The following is a 13,058-nucleotide window of genomic DNA, read 5'->3' as shown; positions in this document are numbered from 1 at the left end:
GCTTACCCATTGTGCGCCCAAGCCTCCCCCCTCTCTCACCTCACAACCCCCTCGCCTGCTCTTGGGTGTACACAGCAGCCCCCCCTTCGCTTTCCCCCCTCTCTCACCTCACCACCAGCAACCCCCCCTTCGTTTACCCTTGTGCGCCCTTCTCTCCCCTCACGACCAGCCCCCCTCGCTGGCCCATTGTACGCCTAGGCCTTCCCCTTCTCTCACCTCATGACCCCCCATCCCTCCAGCGGTGCCTCCCCTGTGCAACAATCACCCCCCTTCGTCCTCCTCTCTTTCGCAGTTGTGCACCATTGTTGGAGCTCATTTTGGCACTACAGCCCGTCGCAACAGTGCTAACGAGCTATCCTCAACCTTTGTCCTCCTCTCTTTCGCAGTTGTGCACCATTGTTGGAGCTCGTTTTGGCACTACAGCCCGTCGCAACAGTGCTAACGAGCTATCCTCAACCTTCCGCGCCCTCGACGATCATCATGGTTCTCTCTAATGACATTGACTTACTGCACCCTCCAGTAGAGGTGGGGAAAAAAACACAAATTGAAACCTCTTGTGCGGTCTCCAAATTCCTTCTTCATGGATGGGAAATGTCAGGATGTTTCAGCCTCACCACGGTGTTTAGTAACTCCCAGAGTGTTGTGCTATGTGGAAGCCATTCTACCGTCTTATGCCAGCCAACTGGAGGGTGTCGTGCTCGACTTATTGAGGGCAGTTCATTTAGAAAGAATCACATTGTCAAGCTGAGTCCTTTGACTAGCCTCTTGGATTTGTACTCTGGGCAAACCTTCCTGCCACCCCCACCACACCATTCCCCCCCTTTAAAAAAAAACACAAATATGATAATAATAGTTATTAAAAAAAAACAAACCAAATGGTTGCCCCCCCTCTTACTTCACCCCTCATCGACCATGCCTTTTCCCCCCACCCCACAGACCAACCCCCCCTCTCTCACCTTACTCGTCTCATCAACTTACTTGACTCCCTCCCCCTCTCTCACTGCCCTCACTTCCCTTCGTGTGCGATCATCGTCCCCCTCCCGTCACTCCCCATTGGCACTCTCTCTCGCAGCCACCTCTCACCTTTGCATTATGCTGCCTCACATGGGCAAATCCTAGGTACTTTTGTTGCTGTTTTGGAGAAGGGTGTGTCGTTGAATGCAATGAATCATCGTAGACATATGCCTCTCATGCTTGCTTATAAAAATGGAAGGGTATTTTGCATTGAGCGGTTTGTGGCATGGGGAGCTGATATCCTCGTGTTTGATGCTCCCAATGGGAGGACATGCCTCCATTATGCAGTAAAGAGTGGCCACTTTGATTGTGTCCAACAAGTTTTGGATGTTGTCCAGATGCCCATAGTGGCAGGAACATGTGGAGCTACACCTCTACACTTGGTAGCCCGGTCCAGCCATTCTACAGTAGTTTGCTTGCTTTTAAGTAAGGCATCTCTCATGTGTGCAATGCCTACAAGATCTAGTGGAAGCGGCTGTGGTTTTGGAAGCACATCATTGCATTTTGCAGCACATAGAGGATCATCTAAATGTGTTAAAGAGCTCTTGGCATGGGTTGCAGCAGCAAAACTCTCAAGGGCACACCCCTTCGTCATCGCTCTGCAATACCATAACATAGCATGTACATGTGTAGCTTTCCCCTTTGGCTGTAGAGCCCTTGGTATGGCCATCTTCGTGGCAATTTATGAGCAGTATTGGCCCCCCTGAAGCATACGTTCTCTTGGAGGCTACCGTGGCACATGCTACTGATGCTTGGGAGCATCAAACCTTTTTTGTTAATGAAAAGAGGATCTCTTATATACTGGCCATGGCCAGATCTCATTTTGTATCTTGTATGCCTAGACTTCGTGCCAGAAGTTTTGCCCAGACAAAGTGGCCAGTGATGATTATTGTTTAGATTGGTTTTGTGCTTTTGTTGAGGTAGCCTTCTATCGGATGCTTTGCCCGGGGGATGATAGTTGTAATATAGTTAGTGATAGCTTGTTGGATGAAGTGCCTAGGAGCTCTCAGAAATAGCTTGCTAGATGAAGTGCCCAGGAGCTCCATGTTCAATCATTTTTTTCTACAGCTTGCTGGATGAAGTTGCCCAGGAGCCTAGTTGATTCATTTTTATTTATTTTGTATCTCTCTAGAAGATTTTCCTGGAAGGATCGTTGTATGAGGTATGCCTGGCAGTCTCCTTTTCGGATGTTTTGCTCGAAGGCTCACCTGTGTTTTCTTGGCATTCACCGGGACGAGGGTGAGTTGAGTAGTAGTGGGGGACCTATGGACGGGAAGCCGGTTCCTCCACACCCCATCGACTAGCGTCACTGCCGGTGCCCTCCGATGACTCTGACCACCGTCACCGCTGGTGTGCTCCGACCACTCCGACCGTCAGTGCCGTCCGACTACTTCGACCACTCCGACTACTCGACCTGTGGACGGGAATCCAAGTCCTCCACACTCCACCAAGAGTTTCCACCATCACCTCCAACATCTCTGACCATCGTCACCACCAGTGCCCTCCAATCGCCAATGCTCTTTGACCCCTCTAACCGCTGGTCTCCTTCGACATCTCATACGTGCATGGCCAACTTCGATGGCACTCATGGAGGCAACACCCCTCTCCCTTTCCCAAGGCAGGGAGAGATCCTCTTCGAGATCCTAAGCACCATCTTTCTTTCCCCTCTCCCTTTCCCAAGGCAGGGAGAGATCCTCTTGAGCACCACCCGAGGAGAAGGACACCCAAGGAGGAGTTAAGGGGAGCACTCTCTCGCGGCAGCATACAGACAGTCTAGGACACACTCTCACAGAAGAGGACACTCTCTCATGTATCACCTTGAGTTTTTCCACAGTCCTTCTACTATCAGAGAGCAAAGTCTCCCTTGTATCACTCTTTTTGGTATTGTGATAGTAGTGGTGCGCTCTGTTTGGTGTTTTGTCTATCTCTTTGTGTGAGCGAGGTGAGTGAGGTGTGTGTGGTGTGAGTGAGAGGCCTATATGTTGAGATATCGAGCTCATCTAGTGAGGCGCTGGGGGATAGGCCCCACACTTACACCACTGGCATGGTTAGTGAGATCATGGGTGATATGCAGCCAGTGGGATGACAGGCTATGTGACAGCCATTCTAGAGACTGGCATAGTTATAACGCCAGCTCATTTAGTTGGGTTTACACTATAGAGAACCCGAGTATGTATTGGTTGAGTACCTTTCATATTAAGTGTACTCTTATCTTTGTATATGGTGTGTTGAGTGTTGTGAAGAAGAAGAAGAAGATTTTCAGCCTCTCACCTTGTGTGTTCTCTTTTAGGGTTTTGTGAGTGTGTGTGTGCTTGCAAGAGCTCAAGCTCTCTTCTCCCCTGCATCTTTTCATGGTATCAAAGCCTGGTTCATGCTAAGGGCTGAGCTGCAAGCAAGAGAAGCACAAGAAGCGGTACGAGGATAAGAGCTTCAACTACTCTTCCCTATTTGTGTTGGCGATGACTACACCCTTGTCAGGAGCTCTACGAGAGGAACCGGCAAACGATCTCTGATTGAGGAGCTTTCTTCGCGAGAGTAAAGCTATAGGGCAACTATTCTGTCCTATCGGACAAAATTATCCTATCGAATAAAATTTTCTAGGTCGAAAATGCATTTCGGGCGCGTTACAACCTTCGTTTTTCAGAAAGCAGGCAATTTCGAGCACTGCGGGTAAGTCATCAATTCTCTGCAGAACTCTGTTTTAAGAACTGCAGGAAGACAGATTGGTTGTGCAGACACTGTGTGTACTGCAAGGAGGTCAACAGTTGCCATTGGGTGTATGTATGCACATTGAGGTCATTGTTTGTGACGTTTGAGTGTATTACAGTACCGCTGTGCAGAAAATATAGCAGTTTGTGCAAGACAAACCAGAGTGCTGTTTCTGGTAAATTTGTGTGTCTAGCAAGATGTCAAATGATGGCATAAACCAAATTGTCGCTCATTGAGAAGCTTGATAAGAACAACTTCCATTCTTGGAGGTTCATGTTGACAAATTTCCTAATGGGAAAGGGTTGCTGGGACTATATAGAAGGTGAGCATGAAGAGGTACCGGAGATACCAGAGATCAATCTGACTACTGCAAGAGTTCAAGGATTGGAACCAAGGAGCCAGAAAAGTTATGTATTGGCTCTCAATCAGTATACAAGACACTATGATTGGGCACATATAGGATGCCAAGTCCCTCAAGGAGGCGTGGGACACCTTGGTAAAGCTCTATGAAACAAATACCAAGGCACGAAAGATACAGTTGAAGAATGAACTTCATACTGTGGAAAAAAAGAGCATGTCTATGAATGACTATGCATTGAAGATCAAGGGTATTGTGGAATCCCTTGCATCTATTGGCATTTTAGTAGATGATGATAATAAGGTGGAAGTCTGTCTATGTGGTCTCGGGCCACAATATAAGGCCTTCAAGACGTCTATTCAGACTTGGGAAAACATTCCCAATTTCACAGATTTGGTGTCTATGTTGATTATAGAAGAGAAGAGCTTGGGTGAAGACCAACAGTCTTCACAAAACAAAAATAGTTCAGAGCAACAGGCCTTCTACACAAGTTCAGCAAGAGGACGAGGTAGAGGAGGCCGTGGACGTGGCCAAGGAGGTGGCCGAACAGGTAATCAGAATTATGGCCAACAGCAACAACAACAACAGTCCCAAAATTCACAACAACAACAACAACGCAGGTGGAAGAGGCCAATTCAGAGGCATGGGGAGTCAAAGAGGTCGTGGAAATTAGCAAAGGCAGTATAATGATACATGTGGATGATTTGATTGTGGGTAAGCCTGGACATGTGCAAGCAGCTTGTTATATAAGAAGCTAGCTGACATGCAAAATGGAAAATTGCAGTAAAATAACTATGCATCCTCGAGCAGAAACAGTGAGGATAATGAAAGGTTGTTTGTTATGCAGCATGTCGTTAATGCCATGTCTGAAAATGTTAAAGTAGCACATAAAGATGATGTATGGTACGTTGATTCAGGTGCTTCGAACCACATGACAAGTCATGGGGAGTGGTTCAAGGAGATGAAAAACCTTGAAAGACCAGGTTTTGTGGAAACAGGGGATGACACTGCTCATCCAATTGCCCAAGATGTGCCATTGTCTATGCAGGATGGCAAAGTGAAGTACCTTGCAGATGTACTTCATGTTCCGAACATAACAAAGAATCTGGTTTCAGTTGGCTAGATGATTGAGCAGGGTTTGTAGGTTCGGTTTAACCCTGATGGTTGTTATGTTGAAGACTTTAAAGACAAGTGCAGGTTGGTTGCAAAAGGCAACAGAGTGGGCAGAATGTTTACATTGGATGTAAACATGCCTGAAGTGAGTACTGCGATGTTTGCAAATAGTTCAGGAATTGTTGCAGACACAGACATTTGGCATAAAAGAATTGGACATATGAATGTGTAGAGAATGAAGTCTATGCAGACTAAAGGAATTGTGATAGGGCTGCCAAAGTTTAAAGTTGAAGGTATGCAGAAAATATGTGAAGCATGCCAATTTGGAAGCAAACAAAGCATGTATTTTTTTCTCCCCTGCATCTTTTCACTATAGAAAGCCAGATCTAGCAATTATCCTTAAGTCTGAAGGAAGCAGAAAGCAGGGCTACTCACTTAATCTATTGTTGGAAAGCTACTGGAAAGCTACTCGACTTAATCTGTTGTTGGAAAGCTACTCGACTAATCTGGTCCACCCGTCCGCGTAAGGATGGTGCCATCGGGGCATTCCATCCTCCCACTTTCCACCCTACTCACGTGTCAATTTTATTTTCTAATTAATTCTACCACACTGTTTTGACATAAATAAACATGTTTCTTAATTAAGGCCCTTTTCACAAGGTTTGTTAAAATAGCCCTTTGCCATAGTACAATAATGCCAAAGATAAGATTTATTAAAAACATTTATACATGAATCAATCCCATACAAGCCAAACCGGCTCTCTTATTCTTTCCTTTATATTGCCGATGATCTAGAATTCGGCCTTCCAGCCTCTACATGCTGGGGAAAACACTCCGGGACCATACACCTCATCGTCGGCCGAAGTAGCACTTCATACGTGGGGCAGGGTCCCTCACTCGGGGCCTTGCCCATGGATATCCAGACAAGAGACTAATCCCTCGGTTCAACCCGAAAAAACTTCCCTGTTCGGAAAGCACGGGCGATTCCTCTAGGATAAATTTTACTCTAACGTAGTCAAAAGACTTACCTAACTGAATTGATCTGACCAAACCTGTAAGTCCCATAGTCAGATCAAGGAAAAGATTGCACTTGGATCATAGAGACCAACGCTTTTTTTCTCATTGAGAGGCACAGCTATTGATTCTTTTCCATAGAATAATTTTTATTCGGGATTCACTTCATCTACCGTACCATAACAGAATTGAGTCTCATTTTAGGGATCCATCAGTCCAGCCTAACCCCATCTAGTCCCCAGTGGGTTAGCCAACCACTGTAGTGATGGGATCCAATTAAGAATTTGGTTAGGTTTTGTCCCGGGTACCAGGAAAAAGAGTTCCCAGGCCCCCTAGCCGGATATTCATGCAAACTTAAAATTAGTCACACCACTTACACACCCAATATGAAATTACCTTTTTCACAAAATCAACTGTCTTTAAAACAATCATTTAATGAAACCATAGTGTCACTTATCATAATCCTCCAAAATATCCGGTTGAATCCTAATTTCCTATTTTTCCTTCATCGATGTACTTATGGCATCATTGGCAACCAGAACGCTCACCACCTGTCCACTCAAGGAACTTTTCGATAGTTCCTAGCTCATAGTAACCACCAATATATTCACATATCAAAATGGAATATCCGTTGAAGATCAGCAAGATCAAGCAACAGATCCATATAAAAGAGCCATGGACTCGTCTGTTGAGCACCAGCAAGGTCAATCAACCAGATCCATGCCCAAATTCAGAAAACAACTCTTACTCCTTGTTCCAATATCTTCCTCAACGCACGCGTGGGTATTGTCGTCGACCTAGAGACCGAGCACCGTATGGTCAGCACCCTCTAGGATCCTTTGCACGTGACCTAGCGCTTCACTCATAGGCCGCTTCCTTGGTCCCTCATCCATCGTATCGAAAGCTCACCATTTTAATCGAACAATCGAGGCTGGTCAAGACCTCGACCGACCTTGCTACACGAGTTGCTACGCGAGTTGCTACGCGAGACGTCCTCCATTGACTCTCCGATTAGTTAAAAAAGAAGAGATATTTAGAGGAAATGATGCATTTTTGACACCTCAGTGTGGGCAATGCCCCTCATCAAGGAGGCACCTATTTCACATGTGTGGATGAGTTTTAAACTCAAAAATAATGAGATATTTTCATCTCTCCTCTCTCCTGTTTCAACTAGATCCAAAAAGTGAGCTAAACTGACCCAAAAATGGTAAAAAATCGACCAAACTGATGTGGAAAATTTTAGAATCAGTTTGCTTGGTTAGAGGCTCATTTTTTCCTATAAATATAGAAGCCTCTCCCTTTGTAAAAGGTTAATAGTGTTTATGCACTGCTACTCTACTCCTCCGAGAGTCAAATACATTGAATTTAATTGATAATTCAATTGTTTTTGACTAAATCCTCTCCAAAAGAGCTGGTGGCCACTTTTGTTGTTGCAAACAAGAGTAGAAGCCTCAATCCCTCAAGCCAAAGGAAAGCTTACAAGTTTCATGTAAGTTTAATTGTGAATTTTAAATCTATGGTTTTCTTAAATTTTATGCCTTGATGGAAAGGCCACCCCTTTCTCTTCTTTACAATTCAACCCTTCTTAATCCTAGAAAGTTCAATTAAAAGATTGATTAAACTCTTTTCATTATTTACTCTCTTGATTTTTGAAAATGGAAGGCTTTGTGAACTTGAAGATGACGAGGAAGCTTGATGACATTTTGATGAATGAGACTTATGAATGCCTCATGTGGTTGGCCACCGCTTCAAAATCAAGAGTAGGATTAGCAACAAGCCCTCACAAGATTACTTAGGTGATTAGAGCAAAGTGGAGAGGATTAGAGCAAGAAAAAGCATAATTATGAAGCTTTTATGCAAGCTTCCATGGAAAAAATCAATAGCCGCCTGGTCTTTTGCATCCCACGCACGTTTTACGCCTCCATTGCAGCTCAAAATCAAGTTGTAGATCCGTGAGGCTTAGGGCTTCAAAAGCCCTAAGCTAATGTGGCTTAGGATGTACCATAGCAGGCGTATGCGCGTACAACCTCCAGCTCTGCAGAGAAAGTGTCATCATCTTCCTGCATAATCTTCGATTCTAGCTCTTACTGAGATCTTTAATCTCAGCAAGAAAAACATTCATGTCATCATCTTCCTGCATAATCTTCGATTCTAGCTCTTTACGCAGGTAAGAGATTTTTACCTCGTTATTACGACCTGCATACAAACCAGCTAGAATATCCCAAGCTTGTTTTGCTGTTTTAGCTGAACGAATATGTGGAGTGATGTTACGTTTGACAAAAAGTGCAATCAAGGCATGAGCCTGCGCATCTTTACCATCCTAACGAGCTTGTTCAGTAGTGGGTAAAACAATAGCAATAGTAGAGCTGCTAGAACCTGCAACATCCTCAACAGATCCTACATCCACAGAACTTGGACGTACATCCATACCCTGCACAATGTTCCACACTCCTTTTGCAACCAAAACATGCTGCATCATGTATGCCCAAAGTGGGTAGTTGCTATCTCCATCCAATTTGTCATCAGTAGAGCAGACAACATGCGAAATACATCATTGCTGTTATCAGCCATGGCCACTGACTGAAACTAATGCAAAAGCTACTTATAATGAAGCAAAGACTCAAGAGAAAACAACTCGTGCTATGTAGCATGGTCCACAATAGAATACGTATGCTTGTTTTGCAAAAAATTACACTGTCAAAATTTCTGCACAAAATGACGAAAACACGTGTACAGAACTTGTAATGCATAAATGGAGACCGAAACGACCTCAGATGCAATTTCTCAGAACGCAAAGCCCTACGGGTAAATCTGCAGAGTATAGGGACCTGCAAGTGCTCGTGAAAGCTCACCTCAATCGGAGAACGTGAGTTGGAGGGTGCTAGCGGTGTAGCCCTGGGAGCCGATGCCTGCTCTGATACCAATTGTTGGAATTAGGGTTGCAGGAAAGCACACAAAGCTTGGAGAAGAAGAAGCAAGAATGCACACAACACACAGTGTATTAGATTGTGTCGATGTACAAAGATAAGTTAGCCCTAGAATAATGGGCGTATATACAAGCCGGGGGAAAAAACCTCCTAAAGAGGGAAAAAGTGCCTCGGTGGTTCTAAGTGTGTTCACACACATCACTGCCTATATAAATGGCAACATGGTGCTGGCTTTGGTGGGACCTTGACATCAAAGGCCTTGGAGAAATCCTTCGCCATCTACACCTTTTAATCAAACCGAGGCTGGTTAAGACCTCGGCTGACCTTGCTACGCGAGACATCCTCCATTGACTCTCCGTCAGCTGTTGCAACTTTATCAGCTAGGTCTCCACGACCTTAATCACAAGACGGTCAAAATATTTTCCCAGCATTCTTGACATAAAACAGTCATTCAAAAATAGACCATAAATACACTTTCTATAACGAACTCTCGTCTTTCCACAATAATCAACATTACTTAATCCACATTCATTTCATATAAATTTCCATTCTCATTCAATCGCATCATTTTCCATCTCATCACTTCTTTCCTCAAATACCCTCAGATCTCATCCACTCGCATCATTTAGCCATATCCACATCTCATCACATCATATTCATTCACATCATATTCATTCACATCTCATCCATTCATATTTACCCGATTCGCAATTCATCACATCTCGATTCACATGACATCACATCCATTCTCATCCCATATCATTCATTCACATCTCGATTCACATGACATCTCATCCATTCACATCCCATATCATTCATTCACATCCCGATTCACATGACATCACATCCATTCACATCTCATATCATTCATTCACATCCCGATTCACGTGACATCACATCCATTCACATCCCATATCATTCATTCACATCATCCCGATTCACATGACATCACATCCATTCACATCTCATATCGTTCATTCACATCCCGATTAACATGACATCACATCCATTCACATCTATCCATTTTACATCACATCACCTCCATACATTCACATCCATTGTTTAGGCTAGACCTTAGGAGGAATTACTTTTATCATATGTATGAATCCTTAGTCTATTTTGGGGACTTTTCATTATCTTAGAAGTTAAAAAGTCGTTTGGCTCTTGAAAAGGGAGAAGGCTTTTCAGTTATGGACGTTCTTGATACTAGGCAGATTTTCGGTGTAGCTATGGGGGATTTCTGAATGCAAGATGCAGTTTGTCAGTCTATCTGTCTTATTCCTGTTTCCTGTACTTTGCATATTCAGTGTCTTGAGTGTAGATACAATGTAGTAGTGATCTGAGAGGGGAATGTGTGTGTTTTGAAACTGAAGTTCTATGTGTGTGAGGATTTTCTTGGTCTGACAAGAGTAGGAGTCATCTAAAATGACAGTTCCTGTGTGACAATTTCCTGTGCAAAAAACTGCTTGGCTATGAGCAAAAGTAAACACTGGCGATTCACGGTGGTTTCAACCACAATGGTTGATGGAGCCTACAATAGGAGCATGCAAAGCAAGTGCTGTAGATTCAGGCAGATTCAGGTGCTGTTTTGAAATCAGATTCAGGAGGCGAAATCAGATTCAGGTGCTATTTTGAAATCAGATTCAGGATGCCAAATCAGATTCAGGAGGCGAAATCAGATTTAGGAGGCAAAATCTGATTCAGACATAATCAGGCTGAGCAAAAGATTGAAGAAGAATCAGATTTAGGAGGCAAAATCTGATTCAGACATAATCAGGCTCTGCAGAAGATTGAAGAAGAATTAGTTTGTCTATTTTTAAGAAAGGGTGTAATTCGAATGATGGTGCTTATGAAGGGTGTTCAAGGTTGAGTATGCTTTCTTCTGTAAGGGGGATGAGTGCCAACAAGAAGATGCCAAGCAATAGTTATGGTGGCGATTACAATGGTAGTTATGGTTCTTGGAAGTCAGATGCTGAATGGTAATACATTCTAGGGAGTTCACAATAGCCTTCATATTCTTATTTTGTAAGATCAGTAGTAGTAAGGCGGCAAGGTTCATTTCAAGGATGATCATGGCAGATTTTGACAATGCAGTTTGACAACACAATTTGACAGTTTTTTTGATTTGCAGAGACTGGATCTGCTTTGCAGCCAGAAGGTAACTTTTATGTGGTAATTTTTTCAAGGAGAAATCATAATATTATCAATTTAAAATATTTCAATCAATTTTAAGCAGCCAATTAAATGAACTTTGTGGATCTCGGTACATCATCCGTGGCTCTCCGTTTAGCAAATTTAATGGGTCTCAGATTGGTGTGGTGCATCTTTCTTGAGGACTGAAAATGATTGTTGTATTTTAATTATGTGAGTGTGTCATGGGGGGTAAGAAGAAGAAGAAAAAATGTGAGGTTTGCATGAGTCGGAAGCATGAGGTAGATGATTGTCCATGTGCAATGGATGAGTGCTCAAATAAAGATGCATGTAGGAAATGGTGTATGGTTGACCTATGCACAAAGTTTCATAAAATCATCCATAAAGTGCATAAAGCATCATCTTGGGAGGAAATGGAAACTACATTTGAAAGGCTGGCGGATTTTGAGGATGACTTAGAGAGTGCATATGAATGGTTAGCTGATCACAAAGGAGACAAGCGAAAGTCATGTTCCAGTAGGAAAAGCATTGGGAAGTTACAAAAAGCATGTGAGAAGTTGAGGGATGCACATGAGGATGAATTCAATGGGGAATTGAGTGATGATGATGACAGATGGGTTGGCATGGACATTGAAATCCATCAAGTAGGGATACCAAAGATGGAGGAGAAGGAGGTGCAAAAGGAGGTTGGCCAAGAGAGCCTAGAAGAGCCCCTAGATACCCCTAACCTACCACTAGAGTATGCTCATGGAGTGGAAGAGGAAGATTCATTGCTCAACATTAGGTTACATATGTCACTTGCATCTGAGGAATGTTGTGAGGAGAAGCAGATCATACATAGCAATGATGTTGTTCATGTCATTCAAAGCGCAATTGAAGAGGCGGATACCAAGATGAATGAAGAGGAGGATGTGATTCAGTTGTTTTTAGGTTCCATGGATGATGTGTGTGGAATTACAGAGATAAAGAATCAAATCAGGAGGAATTCTCTGAAATCAGATTTGCTGAAGAGGAATTTTTGGCAAATATGTCAGTTCAAGAAGAATTTCCACCAGAAAGATCCGCACAGGAGGATTTGAAGCCAAAAGATATTGCAGAATTGATATTTGAACCCTATAAACAGATTTTGCAATCAAAAAACCAGTGGGAGGAATTTCCAGCAAGCAAGTGTATTTCAGAGGAATATGGCGGAACAAGAGCAAAATCCGTTCTTGTACATCAAAGCATGGTTGTTGCTGGTAATTGTTATGGTCACATTTCAGGTGCTGCAGGAATACCAGAGGAGTTTCCAAATGCTAATTTTGATAGTTGGTGGATTCAAGTGGATTTTTCGACTGATATAAGTGATATTGCGGATGATCAAGGAAATCACAATTTTGACTCTGAATGTTTTGAAGGACATATTTTGATGTCACAAGTTGATATTCAGCAAGGAGATGTTTCAGTTGCAAAGAATTTGAACAAGTGGATTGGTTGACAATTTGGGGGATCAGCATATGATGCCTAAAATGCGGGCTGATGAAATTTTAAGCTTAAGTTTGATGGATGTGCATTCTAAAATGGATGTGGGAAAAGTTGTTCTCAATTCAAATATATTTTTGTTGAATGATGTGTGCTTTCAAGTTGATGACAGAATGGAGGTGAATTTGTGCAAAATGGGTTGTCAGATGTGGATGACAAATTCTAAAATACAGATGATGGCAGATTGTCAAAATTTAGATATTCATGTGTTGCAGATTTTGGAGTTGCTGATTGGGCAATGAAGAATGCAT

General features: G+C 43.1%; 1 protein-coding gene and 1 pseudogene across 1 annotated transcript; both read left to right on the top strand.

Moving 5' to 3' along the window:
* Window positions 1-480: 480 nt before the first annotated feature.
* LOC147622139 (small ribosomal subunit protein eS27w pseudogene) lies at window positions 481-11,297 on the top strand (annotated as a pseudogene).
* A 402-nt stretch (window positions 11,298-11,699) lies between these two features.
* On the top strand, window positions 11,700-12,763 carry LOC147622138 (uncharacterized). The gene is made up of 2 exons (XM_086823552.1): window positions 11,700-12,208; window positions 12,247-12,763. Exons 1-2 carry the CDS (start codon window positions 11,700-11,702, stop codon window positions 12,761-12,763), a joined length of 1,026 nt encoding a protein of 341 aa, XP_086679678.1.
* Window positions 12,764-13,058: the final 295 nt, after the last annotated feature.

Source organism: Cibotium barometz, chromosome 29 (assembly GCF_041138505.1).
Source record: "Cibotium barometz isolate CiBa-2024 chromosome 29, ASM4113850v1, whole genome shotgun sequence".
Lineage (NCBI taxonomy): Eukaryota > Viridiplantae > Streptophyta > Polypodiopsida > Cyatheales > Cibotiaceae > Cibotium > Cibotium barometz.
This window is presented reverse-complemented; position numbering and strand designations above follow the sequence as displayed.

What these genes read in the sequence shown, in the direction of transcription:
- LOC147622138 (XM_086823552.1), top strand. Translation starts at nt 11,700, where the DNA reads ATGGAAACTACATTTGAAAGGCTGGCGGATTTTGAGGATGACTTAGAG. An exon ending in GAGGAGGATGTGATTCAGTT is followed by an intron (nt 12,209 to 12,246) that starts GTTTTTAGGTTC and finishes GTGGAATTACAG; the next exon opens with AGATAAAGAATCAAATCAGG.